This window comes from Salmo salar, chromosome 07, assembly GCF_965601325.2.
Source record: "Salmo salar chromosome 07, fSalSal1, whole genome shotgun sequence".
In the NCBI taxonomy this organism is placed as follows: Eukaryota; Metazoa; Chordata; class Actinopteri; order Salmoniformes; family Salmonidae; genus Salmo; species Salmo salar.
The window spans coordinates 9,222,599-9,239,828 of NC_138297.1; the positions used below are offsets into that span (position 1 = coordinate 9,222,599).

A 17,230-nucleotide genomic window follows, 5' to 3' on the forward strand; every position below is an offset into this window, starting at 1 on the left:
ACAAGGACATTTCTAAGTGACCCTGTGACAACAATTTTGGACCCCCTTGTGGCCCCCCTAAATGTGGAGTATGAAATAATTTTTACATAACTAATTTTTGCTATCGTTCTTTTTTTACATCCGTTATTAGACAGTGGCAACGATGATGATTATGAACATGGTCTTTTGCCTGCTAATGCCTGCAATGCAGTGAAGAAAACGATATGACAACAATAACGTCTAATGTAACTGGCCCCTCTAACAGTACAACTGGCCCCAGCTTGCCCCCCCCCCCAGTTGAAATGGTCTAGAACCGCCACTGGAACCTGTTTCACCAAATACAATGTCACTTCTCTGTAAACAAATTGACAACAGACTTTCAGCATGATAATAGAGAAGGGAACTCAACATGTACGGCACTGACACAAATGACTGATGATTGGTTGAAATAAGTTTATAATAAAAAGGGTCAGTCCCTGGATGGGAGACCAGATGCTGCTGGAAGTGGTGTTGGAGGGCCAGTAGGAGGCACTTTTTCCTCTGGTCTAAAAAAAAAAAAAAAAATATTCCCCAGGGCAGTGATTGGTGAAATTGCCCTTTGTAGGGTGCTGTCATTTGGGATGAACATTACATGGCTGTCCTGACTCTGTGTGGTCACTAAAGATCCCATGGCACTTATTGTAGTGGTAACCCTGGTGTCCTGGCTAAATACTCCCCAGGTTGTTGCTGTAAATGAGAATGTGTTCTCTATCAACTTACCTGGTAAAATGAGGGTTAAAGAAATAAAAAATATTTCAGTGTAGCCTTTGATATTCTTGACCAAAAAAATGGTTTTAAGTTATTATTTTTTTTTTTAGATAGATAGATAGCTCTGAATTGTGGATTCTTTAATGGAAGTTTCTCTAATGTCACACATGTAGGGTGTGGCATCCCAGTAGGGCAGCTCTCAAGGCCCTCTACTCTTTTCTATTTTTACCAAGGACCTGCCACTGGCATTAAACAAAACCTGTGTGTCCATGTATGCAGATGATTCAACCACATACGTGTCAGTAACAACAGCTAATGAAGTCACCGAAACCATTAACAAGTAGTTGCAGTTTGTTTTGGAATGGGTTGCCAGTAAAATAAACTGGTCCTGAACATCTCTTAAACCAAGAGCAATGTATTTGGTACAAATCATTCCCAAAGCTCTAGATCTCAGCTGAATCTGGTAATGAATGATGTGGCTGTTGAACAAGTTCAGGAGACTAAATTACTTGGTGTTACCTTAGATTGTAAACTGCCTTGGTCAAAACATATAGATTCAAAGGTTTTAAAGATGGGGAGAGGTCTGTCCATAACACATTTACATTTTAGTCATTTAGCAGACACTCTTATCCAGAGCAACTTAAAGTAGTGAATGCATACATTTCATTTCATGCATTTTTTTTGTACTGCCCCCCCCCATGGGAATCAAACCCACAACCCTGGTGTTGCAAACACCATGCTCTACCAATGGACCACAGAGAAGACTATAACAAAGAGGTGCTCTGCTTTTTTGACACCACACTCCAAAAAGCAAGTCCTGCAGACTCTAGTTTAGTCTTAGCTTGATTATTATTGATTATTATCTAGTCAAGTGCTGCAAGGAAAGACCTAGTTAAGCTGCAGCTGGCCCAGAACAGAAAGTCTTTCTCTTCATTGTAATCAGAGGGCTAATATAAATACTATGCATGCCAGTCTCTCTTGGCTAAGAGTTGAGGAGAGACTGACTGCATCACTTATTATTTTTATAAGAAACATTCATGTGTTGAAAAGTCCAAATTGTTTGCATAGACAATTTACGCTCAGCTCTGACACACACTTATCCCACCGGACATGCCACCAGGGGTCTTTTCACAGTCCCCAAATCCAGAACAAATTCAAGAAAGCGTACAGTATTATATAGAGCCACTATTGCATGGAACTCCGTTCCATCTCATATTTCTTAAGTGAACAGCAAACCTGGTTTTAAAAAACAGATAAAGCAACACCTCACTGCACAAAGCAAAGCCTCTCCCCTATTTGACCTAGATAGTTTGTGTGTATGCATTGATATGTACAGTCATGGCCAAAAGTTTTGAGAATGAGAAAAAAAGTAATTTTCACAAAGTTTGCTGCTTCAGTGTCTTTAGATATTTTTGTCAGATATTACTATGGAATACTGATGTATAATTACAAGCATTTCATAAGTGTCAAAGGCTTTTATTGACAATTACATGAAGTTGATGCAAAGAGTCAATATTTGCAGTGTTGACACTTCTTTTTCAAGACCTCTACAGTCCGCCCTGGCATGCTGTCAATTAACTTCTGGGCCACATCCTGACTGATGGCAGCCCATTCTTGCATAATCAATGCTTGGAGTTTGTCAGAATTTGTGGGTTTTTGTTTGTCCACCCGCCTCTTGAGGATTGACCACAAGTTCTCAATGGGATTAAGGTCTGGGGATTTTCCTGGCCATGGACCCAAAATATCGATGTTTTGTTCCCTGAGCCACTTACTTTCTCCTTATGGCAAGGTGCTTTATCATGCTGGAAAAGGCATTGTTCGTCATCAAACTGTTCCTGGATGGTTGGGAGAAGTTTCTCTCGGAGGATGTGTTGATACCATTCTTTATTCATGGCTGTGTTCTTAGGCAAAATTGTGAGTGAGCCCACTCCCTTGGCTGAGAGGCAACCCCACACATGAATGGTCTCAGGATGTTTTACTGTTGGCATGACACAGGACTGATGGTATTGCTCACCTTGTCTTCTCCGGACAAGATTTTTTCCAGATGCCCCAAACAATCGGAAAGGGGATTCATCAGAGAAAATGACTTTACCCCAGTCCTCAGCAGTCCAATCCCTGTACCTTTTACAGAATATCAGTCTGTCCCTGATGTTTTTCCTGGAGAGAAGTGGCTTCTTTGCTGCCCTTCTTGACACCAGGCCATCCTCCAAGTCTTCGCATCACTGTGCGTGCAGATGCACTCACACCTGCCTGCTGCCATTCCTGAGCAAGTTCTGTACTGGTGGTGCCCCGATCCCGCAGCTGAATCAACTTTAGGAGACGGTCCTGGCGCTTGCTGGACTTTCTTGGGCGCCCTGAAGCCTTCTTCACAACAATTGAACCGCTCTCCTTGAAGTTCTTGATGATCCGATAAATGTTTGATTTAGGTGCAATCTTACTGGCAGCAATATCCTTGCCTGTGAAGCCCTTTTTGTGCAAAGCAATGACGATGGCACGTGTTTCCTTGCAGGTAACCATGATTGACAGAGGAAGAACAATGATTCCAAGCACCACCCTCCTTTTGAAGCTTCCAGTCTGTTATTCCAACTCAATCAGCATGACAGTGATCTCCAGCCTTGTCCTCGTCAACACTCACACCTGTGTTAACGAGAGAAATACTGACATATTGTCAGCTGGTCCTTTTGTGGCAGGGCTGAAATGCAGTGGACATGTTTTTGGGGGGGATTCAGTGCATTTGCATGGTAAAGATGGACTTTACAATTAATTGCAATTCATCTGATCATTCTTCATAACATTCTGGAGTATATGCAAATTGCCATCATACAAACTGAGGCAGCAGACTTTGTGAAAATGAATATTTGTGTCATTCTCAAAACTTTTGGCCACGACTGTAGACTATGTGTGCCATTTTAAAATGTATGTAGTTCTGTCCTTGAGCTGTTCTTGTCTATTAATGTTCTGTGTTATGTCATGTTTCTTCTAGACCCCAGTAAAAGTAGCTGCTGCTTTCACAGCAGCTAATGGGGATCCAATAAAATATCAATTAATTGCTTACTTTCTCGGGAAAAGTTCATAATACAAATGTGGTGATATTGTTGATTTGTTGCCACAGATATTTTGTTTACATAGCAGGTTAGGATAATTAACGGACAGATTAGTATAATTAACGTGGCAGGTTGGGTGAATTAACGTGGCGGATTATGCGAACTAACATAGCAGGTTTGGAGCATGAGGTTAACATTAGAGTTAGGATTATATCCTTCATTTGTCGCCACAGATGATATGTTAACGTTTCAAGCTACCATTGTAGCTGGATGGAGGTAAACCTATAGCTCTATCTAGTGGTTAAATCGATGACAACAGTTGTTGACAAACGTAACATTGCACATTTAACACTGTTGGCGACAAATCAGTATCTTGTTCACAGCCAATCCAAAAGCTAGAAATTTGGACGGCCCACCCCGTCAAGAGGAAATGCGGAAATGCGATGCATTGCCATAAAAGGAATACACCCGCGCATGCGCAGTATGTGCCGTTTTTTTGGTTTGAAGTGAACTGCTGCAGTTCGCTTGCGGATGGGAACTGCCCATTAGAAACCATACTAGCTAGCTAAATTTATCATCTCAAATCTATGTACATGTTGTTGTTTTTTTGTCTCGATGCATCGGTTTGAACAATGTTAGGTCATAATCATTACCCAAACGTAGAAAAGTCACAACTGGTCAGCTATGTTGAGGATTATTTGGAATGTGTTGAGTCCCTGCCTTTGGATATACAAAGAAACGTCTCCCTGCTACGAGAAATTGACTCAAAGTATCAAGGTATTGTTTACCCTTTCGTTCTTTTGGTGGTTTTACTTAACAGTAACGATAAAATCGTATAAAAAATGAGTGCGCTGTATTGACCTGTGCCCGAGTCACTTTAGGCAGCTACAGTAACTAGCTGACGTTAATGCTCCATACGTTAGCCGCTAGCTAACGTTAGCTAGCTAGTAATGAACGCGATTTTTTTTCTTGCTGAAATATAACGCTTGGTTCTTCTATCGAGTAGCTATGTATGCCTTCAATTTGTTATCCATAACGTCTCCGAAGTGAGGTCCGAGTTGGCTCGATAGCAATGAGATTGATAGCCACAGATCAGCCATTTTGACAAGAGGGGTGTTATTGTGGCGTTTAGCGGCTAAGAGTTGGTAAACCTTTTCATTTGCATGCGTTTTTATGTTTATTATGCAAGGGATGTTGACTTATTGTCGACGGTGTTGCTTGCTAGCAAATGTTACATTCGTAGTAACGTTACAAAGCTCCGTAACGTTAACTAGCAAGCTTAGCTCAGTAAACGGATCATTGCTTGCTAGAGAAGTAGCGAAATGGTCGTTGTTCCAATCCGCCGGTGATGAAAATGTGTCATTTACGAGGTGATTTTTGCCAGTAACGTTACTTCGTCTGACAGTTGTACGCCCAAGTGTTGTTGTAGTCGTTTGTGTGTGTGATCCACTTAGTAAGAAAACAGGGACAACCCGCCCTGACCAGGGCTGTCACTAGTTACCACAGCCAATTGTCGATATCGTACAAATTCATAAACTAAATTTCGCTTTTTAGTATTTAAGGTTAGGCATAATGTTAGCAGCGTGGTTAGGTTTCAAGACCAAGGTAGAAACAGGCGGGGTTTATGACAGCTAGTGACGACCCCTGATCATGCAGAAGGTGTCATCACTTCCTGAATATAAACCAATGCGGAAGTAGTAAGGAATCTATAAATTCAAATATCTTCCTACTAGTTTGTCTGATTGCCATTAGCTGATTTCAGTGCTCCTACAGTTTGCAGCAGCAATAAGATATGCATACAGTTGTGCACACCAGGGAAATTCGAAATGAATTTCCCCCTGTTCCTACCAGGAGCTTCATTGAGTATGTAAAACTTTCCTCTGACTGACACAGCGTCAGATATGATTCTATTCCCAATGCAAATTTCTCAACTCAATAGACACCCATCCTAACATTGAACTCTTGTCATTCTGTGTGCTTTGCAGAGGTCCTGAAGGAGGTTGACGATGTCTACGAGCGCTATCAGGGCGAGCGGGATGCGGCACAGCGTAAGAGGCTTCAGATCCAGCTGCAGCGGGCTCTCATCAGCAGCCAGGAGCTGGGTGACGAGAAGATCCATGTGGTCACCCAGATGACTGAGCTGGTAGAGAACCGTTCCCGCCAGATGGACTCCCACTCCCTCTGTCTCCAGGAGCCCAGCGAGGCCAGCGAGCGGGAACGGGTCGTCACCGAGCGGCGCTCCGGTTCCGTTCAGGAGGCGGCGGTGTCCACACCTGCGGAGCGCTCCTCCGCCCGCCGGCCGAGACGCCAGCGCAACAGCGAGAGCCGTGACGCCAACCACGCCTCGGGGAACGGAACAGTGATGGATGACCCGGTGGACGAGCTGCCTATGCAGCCGCGGGAGAAGAGGTCAAAGTCTGCCAAGAAGAAGAAGCGCAAGGCCAAGCAGGAGCGCGGCGCCTCGCCTGTGGAGTTCACCATCGACCCCAACGAGCCCACCTACTGCCTGTGCGAGCAGGTGTCCTACGGCGAGATGATTGGCTGCGACAACGACGCGTGCCCCATCGAGTGGTTCCACTTCTCCTGCGTGGGGCTCACCTACAAGCCCAAGGGGAAGTGGTTCTGTCCCAAGTGCAGAGGGGACAACGAAAAGACTATGGACAAAAGCCTGGATAAGAACAAAAAGGACAGGAGGTCCAGGTAGTAGTGACCTGTCCTCCCTTTCCTCTCGGGAACATTGCCGAACTGAGGGTTGAGTTTGTCAAAGTAAGTCATTCAAGGTATGACAAAATGTTGTGAAGTTTTGAGAGCACAATCGGAACACTATTTCCTGCAGCGCCTACTCTTGAGTAAAGGATTTGACCAATACTGAACTGGTGCTGTTACCATATACTGGTGACCCACACTGAAGCCTAAAGGTTATTCTGGGAAGCCAGATTTTGACTTTAAGAAGCCTAAAGCTGCCATCTACTGGTTCTATCGTGTTACTCAACACTTGGCGGAATGGAATTAAATTAACTCAAAAAGCATATTTTGGCTTACTAGCCATTTTGACTTGATGTAATGTACCTGAATGATGTCCTCTTTTTGTGAAAATGAGTGCATTCTGTTCGCCCCTTTCAATTCAGTAAGTTTAATTTCTTATGCAGTTTAAAAAATAAATATGTTCCAAATCAACAAGTCTCGATTCATTGATTTGGTCACTACCAGATGGGGCTAAATAGATCATTGTGCTAGGTTTTATGTTGTATGGCAGACGGAGGGGTAGATTGCTCTGTTTCTGCCTTGTGAGGTGCTTACCTGAGTTGGGATTTGACACACTACTTCACATTTGAGGTTATTTTATGATTTCATTTTCAACTGACCATCCTCAGGTGCAGCACTTTGATTTGCTATATAATGATCATAATATCATAATGGTATTTCATGTTTGTGAAGACATTCTACATATTCTTTGACAAACTAGTGTAATAGCATGTAACATTTATTTTATATCCATTAAAACAGTTATTGCAGATCAGAGACCAATCCTTGTCTTTTCTTATATACATTTTCAAATTCATTCTTCTACTTATCAGGTCATCCTGTTCGAAGACTGGTGTCTCAGTAAGTCAGGATATTTCCAAATACTCATATGAAGTTCCTGAACAAACTCTACTCCAGTCCTACATGTGTCTGACTGTCCTTTTCGTCTTCATCCTCGCTGCTACTGGATTCTGCGAACACGTCTTCGTCCCTGGAGCTGGTTCCCACGGCGACCCCCTGTGATTGTGACGTCAGCCTGACGGCGATGAGGGCAGGGCTGTGGCTAAGGCCCAACAGTAGGGTGCTACTGTTGTCTCCTCCAAGGGGGGTCAGACACTGGACATGGGCATCAGGGGAAAGGACAGACAGGACGTTGCAGGCCTCCAGGTCCCATAGGCTCAGCTCACCTGTGTGAATAAAACAGCATGAATTGTCACTTTACTATAACCTGTGTAGCAATACATAAACACTATATAACTCTCTCTTTCACCTGAGTGTGAACACCCTGTTCCACTATCCCTTACAGATGTGCTCATATAGTGGCGCACTTGTCAATGGAGAAGAAAGTTGTTTTCTCTTTTCAAAACTGGTTGAATGGCACCTGCAACTTACCACAAGTAGGATAAATTACACTTGTCGAGAACGACTTTCCTCCAGCCAAATGTATCTGAATTTGGAATAATTTAGTCCAGATCATTTGACTTTGAAGTGAGTTTAGATTTTTGTCTTGAGTCCTGTGCATGTTTGAAAACCATGTCCCCCCCCCCCCCACATCTATTTTGAGAAGAAATACTGACTTGTGCAAGGTTGCCAATATCTTTGTGCACAGAGAAACCTAATTATCTCACTTTTCTACATAGGGAAAGATAGCTGAAAATGTAAGTGATCTCTGTCCTACCTGCTAGTAGAATGGCTTTGGCTCCTCCCTCAGTGATATAAAGCTGGTTGGACCCTCCTAGCCTCAGGCTGGCATAGCCAGAGATAGTCTTGTGATTCCTCCTGAAGGGATCCCACACTTTAAGCCTAATCAGGAGAAGAGGTAAGCATGAGCTTTCTCATTGTGACAGAATATACGGGATGAGCCATATGTTTAGATACGGAACTTAATGACTGAGATGTTATGAGTTACGTGTCATTTGGAAACATATTACTTGTTACATCCGCTGACCCCAAAGGCGACTCTGCTGGCATCATCTGTGATAGCCACACAACAGACTCCTGGCTCGTTCTTCAATCTTTTCCTCACCTTCACAAGTGTAAAAAATACAATCATTTTGGGGGGGGGGGGGGGGGGGTCAAATAATTTAGCCAGTGTACTGTAAAATAGTGTTGTCAGTGATCCCAGATGGACAACAAAGCTATTTGAATCTGGCTTTATACTGTACACTCAGAAGAAAAGGTTATATCTAGAACCCGTTGAAGAACCCTTTTTGGTTTCACGTACAACCCTTTCCACAGATGGTTAAACATGGAACTCAAAAGGGTTCTACCTAGAATAAAAAGGGTTCTACCTAGAATAAAAAGGGTTCTACCTAGAATAAAAAGGGTTCTACCTAGAATAAAAAGGGTTCTCCTATGGGGACCCTTTTCTCTAAGAGTGTACATACCGTGCCTTTCTGAAGGTCCCAGAGGGTGAGGTAGGGTATATGCTGAGCTTGGCAGTAGTTGGCCAGCACCAGGTGTCCCCCGAGGTGGGTGAGGGCGGCGGTGTGGAGGATCAGCAGGGATGTCCTGTCCTCCAGGGTGTGGAGGTGGTCCTGGGACCCCACGCTGAAAACGTTGAGGTGGTGGGAGAAATAGGAACACACCACCACCTGGTAGTGAGGGGATCAGGGGAATGAAGATACATCACATCACACACTAACAAACACACACATTTTACCTGTTGGTCCCCACTGAGAAGGTACTGGTCTATGGAGTTGTATTTCTCCCTGTCCAGACTGCGCTGCTCCTCCTTCTCCCTCTGATCCTCCTTCTCCAGCCTCCTACACTTAGCAGAGTGGCTCTCTGTCCGTCTGTCCCAGGGCATCACTAGAGCTAGAGGAAATAGTCACCAAATAGTAGTCAAATAGCTTAGCTAGATCCCCGTGCACAACTTTTCTGGTATTGTTACCTGTGGTCTCATTTGGTGGTATCTGGGACTGTCTGTCTCTGACGGTGCTGCTGGACAGGAGAGACTCTGTGTGTGATGCTTTCATCCTCCCTTTGATATACCCAGACTCCAGGTCCCACAAAATCAGATGGTTCCTGTAACTCCCAACAGTCCAAATACAACAGGTCATGATCCCTGTAACTCCCAACAGTCCAAATACAACAGGTCATGATCCCTGTAACTCCCAACAGTCCAAATACAACAGGTCATGATCCCTGTACCTCCCAACAGTCCAAATACAACAGGTCATGATCCCTGTACCTCCCAACAGTCCAAATACAACAGGTTATGGACAATGAAAAATCTATCTAGCCTTCCACATCCCAAAAGCAGTTCACATCAATGAGGCAAAACGTATTAGGGGCAACAATGAACACGACAACGTTAAGCTGTGAGACAATTAGGATGCTAAGAAGGTATTATTAATCTGTATTAACTGGCTCAGAGGGACTTTATTTGGGGTGTGGTGTTTCAGGTAGTGGACTAAGTTAGCTGGTGCTTGTTTCAAGTAACCGAATCGCTCTCACCTCGTCTCAGACAAACCCAGGAGTAGCTGTCCCTCCAGGAGCCTGTATTCGTGTTGGGGACAGGGGACAATGTAGAGACCAGACTGTCTCCTCACGTAGCTTCTCTTGATCAGGTCATAGATCAGTAGAGTCTATGGTGTCAAGTGAAACAGAAGATGAATGACTAGGCTTTAGCTCAGTGGGCTAACACAGTCTTGTTGCATGTAGGAGACACGGGCTAGAACCTATAGGCCAGGGATCATCAGCTAGATTCAGCCACAGGCCGATTTGTTTCTAGAGCGGATGGACGGGGGGCTGTAACATAATTACAAATCATTTGTAAACGGAAAATTGAAGCCCAAACAGATTTAATGTTTGACTAAAACCTAATCATTTCAAATCTTGCTTACATTTGTATGCGACCACGTGTCTCTCTATTATGAGTGGGAATACTTGGGAACAGATTTCTTAAATTAAAATCATTTGGAGCTGATTTCCTAGTGTTTTCAGTCTATTATGTCCAACAATAAAAAACAATATATATATATATATTTATTTATTTATTTTTATTTTTTTATTTATTTTTTGCTCAGAAAACTTGGGGGGCCAAATAAAACCACACACCATTTGGGAACCCTGCTATAGGCAGTCACATGCAGAGCACATATGTCACTACAAGTATGCTACGGTCAACTAATGAAGTGACTTCAAGTGTAACCATGAAGTGAAAGAACAGCGTAGATCAGAGTGGATTCAGTATGGATACCAGGCTAACTGATACATGAAGTAGGGGGAGCTGGTGACCTGGAATATGGGTGAGGGGGTGTCTGTGAAGGTGGCCGTCCCTCTGTCTGTCAGGATGTACAGCTTCAGGTCGTGGGCCAAGGCCACGTCGGTGTTGCCATAGAGACCGTGCTCCACTCTGACTGGCCGACCTGTGAACCTTGATCTGGCCAGGTTCCAGACCCGTACCGTGCCAGGCCGTAGGGACTTGCACACCGCGTAGCTGTCACCAGAAGGGAGATTAGACCCATGAAAAAGCAAGACATCAAAGCAGATGCATCTCAATAATCTAAAGTGGCTTCCTTCCTCCTTGTCTCATCTCCTTCAACTGGCAATGACGTGAAAGAGCTGGGCAGGAGGAGCAAATCCCCAGTGGGTATGTACACTTCTCATCTATGCTGTGTGAATAGAACAGTGAATACGCAGGAGATGAGAGGAGAGAGGGATAGCAATTTAGCCTATTGAGATGACATGTTTAAAGAAACCAATAACGTTTGAATATTGAAAATACCATTATCAGTACTATTTAAACAATACAGCAAATAGTACAAAGAATACTAATCCTAATATTATTGAGATAATAGTACGGTAAATAGTAGATTGTTGATAAAGACCTACCGTGGGTGTTTCCCCATGAGGATGACCTCTTCTGTGCCGTCGCTCTTCACCTTGTGGACATTGTAGGTGAGGGTCTGGTCGTTGACCCTGGAGGACAGGTCCCACAGCCTTGGGTACCTCTCCCCACTGCACACCCCCACACAGAACCGTAGTTCCAAGCACACACCTACAGACAGGGGAGGAGAGAGGACCAATAGGAAATCGTTTTCCTGAACGTAACTCAATGTCAATTTAGCATCAAAAGTAAACGGTTTGTATCTGTCAATGTTAGTCTCGGAATTCATTTGATAGGTCATGTCATGTGAATTAAATGGTTGTGTGTTTATTCACTGGGCTTTTCTTTATGAATCCATAGCAGTCTCTCCACCGTTAGACACAAACACTGCAAGATAATGCAGGATGAACTTGAAGCCTTTTCTAAACAGTCTCCGACCACCACATTCTAACCGATTTCCAATCAGTCAACCAAGAGAGCAACCAATGCCTGTAAGTCTCCACCTAACCGCTCTTACTAACCTGCAGTCAGTATCCCGGGGAAGCGGGCGATGTGTTTGTGGTCCTCTGTCTCCAGGTTCCATGTCACGACCTGCGTGATGCCGGTGCGGGGGGAGGGGCAGAAGGCCACGGCGTGCGTCCCCATCCGGTTGACAGTGACCTGGGAGATGTAGTCCTGGCTGCAGCCCAGGATGGAGCGCTGGTACTGGAAACTGGCTGTGCTGTACAGCTCAATATGAATGATCTCACTGTCCCGCTTGTAAGGGTACCTGGGAGGGATAAACATAGGCAGGTGCACTATGAATAGCAATGGTCTGTTTCTTTAATAAAACATCTAATATGATAATGTGATTATAATGCCATGATAGACTTTTCAGAAGCACTTATGACTACTCTGTTCATAAGGCATTATACACGCACATCTATAATGCCTCATGAGCTATGCATTCTGTGTTGTAATGCATAACATAGGGTTATGGTTAATGGAGGGGACGCATACTTGCACTTAAAGTAACTGTCCAGTGAAAATCTCACTTTTAAAAGTTTATATTCTGTTAACTCATACCTATAGGCCTACTCGTATGTGGCCAAAGCATAAATTATAGAAAAAAAACATCAATCTTGTATCTCAAGCAGAGATTTCCTCATGACATAACATGACATGTTGGCTCATTGCCTGAGCTGGCCAATCAGCTGTCTACTCCTATGAATATTTTGAATGACCGGTATACACCCCACACCATTCTGTTTTTGGGGTACGCCCACACCATTCTAAATATATAAAACAGATACCTGCAGAATAGCAGTAGGTACTGATTGGTCATCTCTACTGCTTGTATGGAGGCAGCACCATGCTGGGCTCTGAGGACAGACAACACAGCCCCCCCTCTGGCACTAAGCACCGCTGCCTGACCTCCAGACCTTGGAGACAGAGAGAGACAACACGAGACGCACACACATGCACACACACAGAAAGAGAGAGGGAGAGAAGCCAGAAAAAGCGAGTGAGAAAACACAGAGAGGAACCCACAGACTATTAAAGGCCCATCAACACACTGCCTTGGCTACTCAGCCAGACCCACTCAGCCAGACCCAGACTCAGCCAAATGTGCTATTTTTTTAAATGCGCCATTGTTAGCTATTTTTCCTAACAATACCAGTCCTGTGAGAACACAGCGGTAGCTTTGTAGAGTTAGTCATGACTACATATGGACCTCTGAATGGTCTTAATGTATTCTCAAGTCCTCAAATTCCTATATTGAAATACATACATTTGTAAGAATTTTGTATTTATTTAAAATACAATCCACTGACAGTATTTCTAAAATAATATTTGTAAGCACTGTAATTTAAATGTGGTCTTTCCCTGTTACAGCAACCTGCCATATATTTATTTTATTTAACCTTCATTTAACTAGGCAAGTCAGTTAAGAACAAATTATTATTTACAATGACGGCCTACCAAAAGGCAAAAGACCTCATACAGGGACAGGGATTAAAAAATATATATATATAACATATATAAATATAGGACAAAACACATATCACGACAAGAGAGACAACACAACATAAAGAGAGACAGACATAAGACAACAACATAGCAAGGCTGCAACACATGACAACACAGCATGGTATCAACACAACATGACAAAAACATGGTAGCAAACAACATGGTAGCAGCACAAAACATGGTACAAACATTATTGGGCACAGACAACAGCACAAAGGGAAAGAAGGTAGAGACAATAATACATCATGCGAAGCAGCCACAACTGTCAGTAAGAGTGTCCATGATTGAGTCTTTGAATGAAGAGATTGAGATAAAACTGTCCAGTTTGAGTGTTTGTTGCAGCTCGTTCCAGTCGCTAGCTGCAGCGAACTGAAAAGACCGAGCGACCCAGGGATGTGTGTGCTTTGGGGACCTTTAACAGAATGTGACTGGCAGAACGGGTGTTGTATGTGGAGGATGAGGGCTGCAGTAGGTATCTCAGATAGGGGGGAGTGAGGCCTAAGAGGGTTTTATAAATAAGCATCAACCAGTGGGTCTTGCGACGGGTAAACAGAGATGACCAGTTTACAGAGGAGTATAGAGTGCAGTGATGTGTCCTATAAGGAGCATTAGTGGCAAATCTGATGGCCGAATGGTAAAGAACCTCTAGCCGCTCGAGAGCACCCTTACCTGCCGATCTATAAATTATGTCTCCGTAATCTAGCATGGGTAGGATGGTCATCTGAATCAGGGTTAGTTTGGCAGCTGGGGTGAAAGAGGAGCGATTACGATAGAGGAAATCAAGTCTAGATTTAACTTTAGCCTGCAGCTTTGATATGTGCTGAGAGAAGGACAGTGTACTGTCTACCCATACTGCCAAGTACTTGTATGGAGGTGACTACCTCAAACTCTAAACCCTCAGAGGTAATAATCACACCTGTGGGGAGAGGGGCATTCTTCTTACCAAACCACATGACCTTTGTTTTGGAAGTGTTCAGAACAAGGTTAAGGGCAGAGAAAGCTTGTTGGACACAAAGAAAGCTTTGTTGTAGAGTATTTAACACAAAATCCGGGGAGGGGCCAGCTGAGTGTAAGACTGTATCATTTGCATATAAATGGATGAGAGAGCTTCCTACTGCCTGAGCTATGTTGTTTGATGTAAATTGAGAAGAGCGTTGGGCCGAGGATTGAGCCTTAGGGGACTCCCTTGGTGACAGGCAGTGGCTGAGACAGCAGATTTTCTGACTTTATACACTGCACTCTTTGAGAGAGGTAGTTAGCAAACCAGGCCAAAGACCCCTCAGAGACACCAATACTCCTTAGCCGGCCCACAAGAATGGAATGGTCTACCGTATCAAAAGCTTTGGCCAAGTCAATTAAAATAACAGCACAACATTGCTTAGAATCAAGGGTAATGGTGACATCATTGAGTACCTTTAAGGTTGCAGTGACACATCCATAACCTGAGCGGAAACCAGACTGCATACCAGAGAGAATACTATAGACATCAAGAAAGCCAGTCAGTTGATTATTGACAAGTTTTTCCAACACTTTTGATAAACAGGGCAAAATAGAAATAGGCCTATAACATTTAGGATCAGCTTGATCTCCCCCTTTAAATAAAGGACGAACTGTGGCTGCCTTCCAAGCAATGGGAACCTCCCCAGAGAGGAGACAGGATAAAAAGGTCAGAGATAGGCTTGGCGATGATAGGGGCAGCAAACTTAAAGAAGAAAGGGTCTAAACCATCTGACCCAGATGTTTTTTTGGGGTCAAGTTTCAGGAGCTCCTCTAGCACCTCGGACTCAGTGACTGCCTGCAGGGAGAAACTTTGTTGCGGGGCAGGGGAAAAAGAGGGAGAAGCATCGGGGATAGAAGGGGTGGGAGATGAGGAAATGTTGGACGGGCAAGGAGGCATGGCTGAGTCAAATAGGAATCCTGACTTAATGAAGTGGTGATTAAAGAGCTCAGCCATGTGCTCCTTGTCAGTTAATAACCACATCAACTTTAAGGGACATGGGCAGCTGTGAGGAGGAGGGTTTATTCTCCAGGTCTTTAACCATTTTCCAGAACTTCTTGAGGTTAGACCCACAGAGAGAGAACTGCTCCTTAAAGTAACTAACTTTGGCCTTCCGGATAGCCTAAGTGCACTTATTTCTCATTTGCCTGAATGAGAGCCAGTCAGCCTGAGTATGCGCATGCCGAGCCTTTCGCCAAATGAAATTCTTGAGGTGGAGTAACTTTGCAAGATCACGGTCAAACCAGGGGCTGAACCGGTTTTTAATTCTCATTTTCTTTATGGGGGCATGTTTGTTAACAATACCACTGAAAATATCAAAAAAAGAAGGTCCAAGCTGATTCTATACCATTTTATAGAGGCCAGTTCATGAAAGAAGGCTTGTTTATTTCTTTGTTTTTTAGCAAGTGAATATGACAAATCAGGACAGGTCATTTCACTGAGCAGCCATTACGAACACAGGCTGTAAAACAGTGATCACTAAGATCATTACAGAGAACACCAGACTGATACCTATCAGGATTATTTATGAGGATAACATCGAGGAGAGTAGCCTTTTCTGGGTGTTTGGAGTCATACCTTGTTTGATTGGTAACAATCTGATAAAGATTTAGGGAGTCCCATTTCTTTAGGACTTGGTCAGGTGGTCACCGAGCAGGATAAATTCAGACTTAGTGTAAGGGGCCAGGAGAGAGCTTAAGGCAGGTAGGGTACAGGCCGGTGCTGATGGAGGACGATAGCACCCAGCAACAGTCAACAAAGACTTATTTGAAAGTTTAATACTTAAAACCAGCAAATCAAATTGTTTGGGGACAGACTTGGTGGAGACAACCGAGCACTGAAGGTGTTCCTTGGTAAAGATTGCCACTCCCCCACTTTTGGAAGATCTGTCTTGCCGAAAAAGGTTATAACCAGAAAGGTTAACATCAGTGTTCAAAACACTCTTCCTTAACCACGTCTCAGTAATGACCAACACATCTGGATTGGAGCTGTGAACTGTGACAATAACTCTAGTACGAAGTCGGACCCAGGCGCAGAGAAACACAGCAGGCAGAGGTGAGGGCAAATCCAGAATGTTTACTGAAGTATTCACAGGAAAAACAGCAAAGCAAGTGCACATGAGTACAACACAAAACAAGAGACCTGAGCAACCAGCCCAGTTCCATAGAGGAACCTAAAAAGCCCTAAACCAGGTGAAACCAATAATCCCAATCAGGCTCACCTGGACACTACAAACATAAGGGTGCCCTCCAGTGGCACCCTCAGGTATAACACTCCATGATGACCTCTAACCTGTGACAGGACCCCCCTGTCTGTCCCACGGTTGGGTAAAGAAAGTTCGTAGTCAACAAAGCATGCAGGAGTCATGAGGCAAATAGCAAAATGCACAAGAAAAAAAACATACAGTTGAAGTCGGAAGTTTACATACACTTTGGTTGGAGTCATTAAAACTCGTTTTTCAACCACTCCACAAATGTCTTGTTAACAAACTATAGCTTTGGCAAGTCAGTTAGGACATCTACTTTGTGCATGACAACAAATTTTTCCAACAATTGTTTACAGACAGATTATTTCACTTATAATTCACTGTATCACAATTCCAGTATGTCAGAGGTTTACATATACTAAGTTGACTGTGCCTTTAAACAGCTTGGAAAATTCCAGAAAATGATGTCATGGCTTTAGAAGCTTCTGATAAGCTAATTGACATAATTTGAGTCAATTGGAGGTGTACCTGTGGATGTATTTCAAGGCCTACCTTCAAACTCAGTGCCTCTTTGCATCACGGGAAAATCTAAAGAAATCAGCCAAGACATCATTAAAAAAAATTGTAGACCTCCACAAGTTTCCAAACGCCTGAAGGTACCACGTTCA

At 43.7% G+C, this 17,230-nt stretch overlaps 2 protein-coding genes across 2 annotated transcripts; one reads left to right on the forward strand and one right to left on the reverse strand.

Moving 5' to 3' along the window:
- The first annotated feature begins 4,278 nt into the window (after window positions 1-4,278).
- On the forward strand, window positions 4,279-6,947 carry ing2 (inhibitor of growth family member 2). The gene is made up of 2 exons (NM_001140538.1): window positions 4,279-4,547; window positions 5,756-6,947. The coding sequence occupies exons 1-2, from the start codon at window positions 4,403-4,405 to the stop codon at window positions 6,472-6,474; spliced, it is 864 nt and encodes a 287-aa protein (NP_001134010.1). The 5' UTR covers window positions 4,279-4,402; the 3' UTR covers window positions 6,475-6,947.
- Window positions 6,948-8,221: 1,274 nt separating this feature from the next.
- On the reverse strand, window positions 8,222-12,766 carry LOC145879992 (uncharacterized). Its single transcript, XM_082977348.1, has 8 exons — window positions 12,642-12,766; window positions 11,871-12,118; window positions 11,355-11,520; window positions 10,758-10,959; window positions 9,975-10,105; window positions 9,409-9,542; window positions 8,903-9,332; window positions 8,222-8,541 (listed from the first exon to the last, which is right to left on the reverse strand). Exons 1-7 carry the CDS (start codon window positions 12,671-12,673, stop codon window positions 9,013-9,015), a joined length of 1,233 nt encoding a protein of 410 aa, XP_082833474.1. The 5' UTR covers window positions 12,674-12,766; the 3' UTR covers window positions 8,222-8,541; window positions 8,903-9,012.
- Between the last annotated feature and the right edge of the window lie 4,464 nt (window positions 12,767-17,230).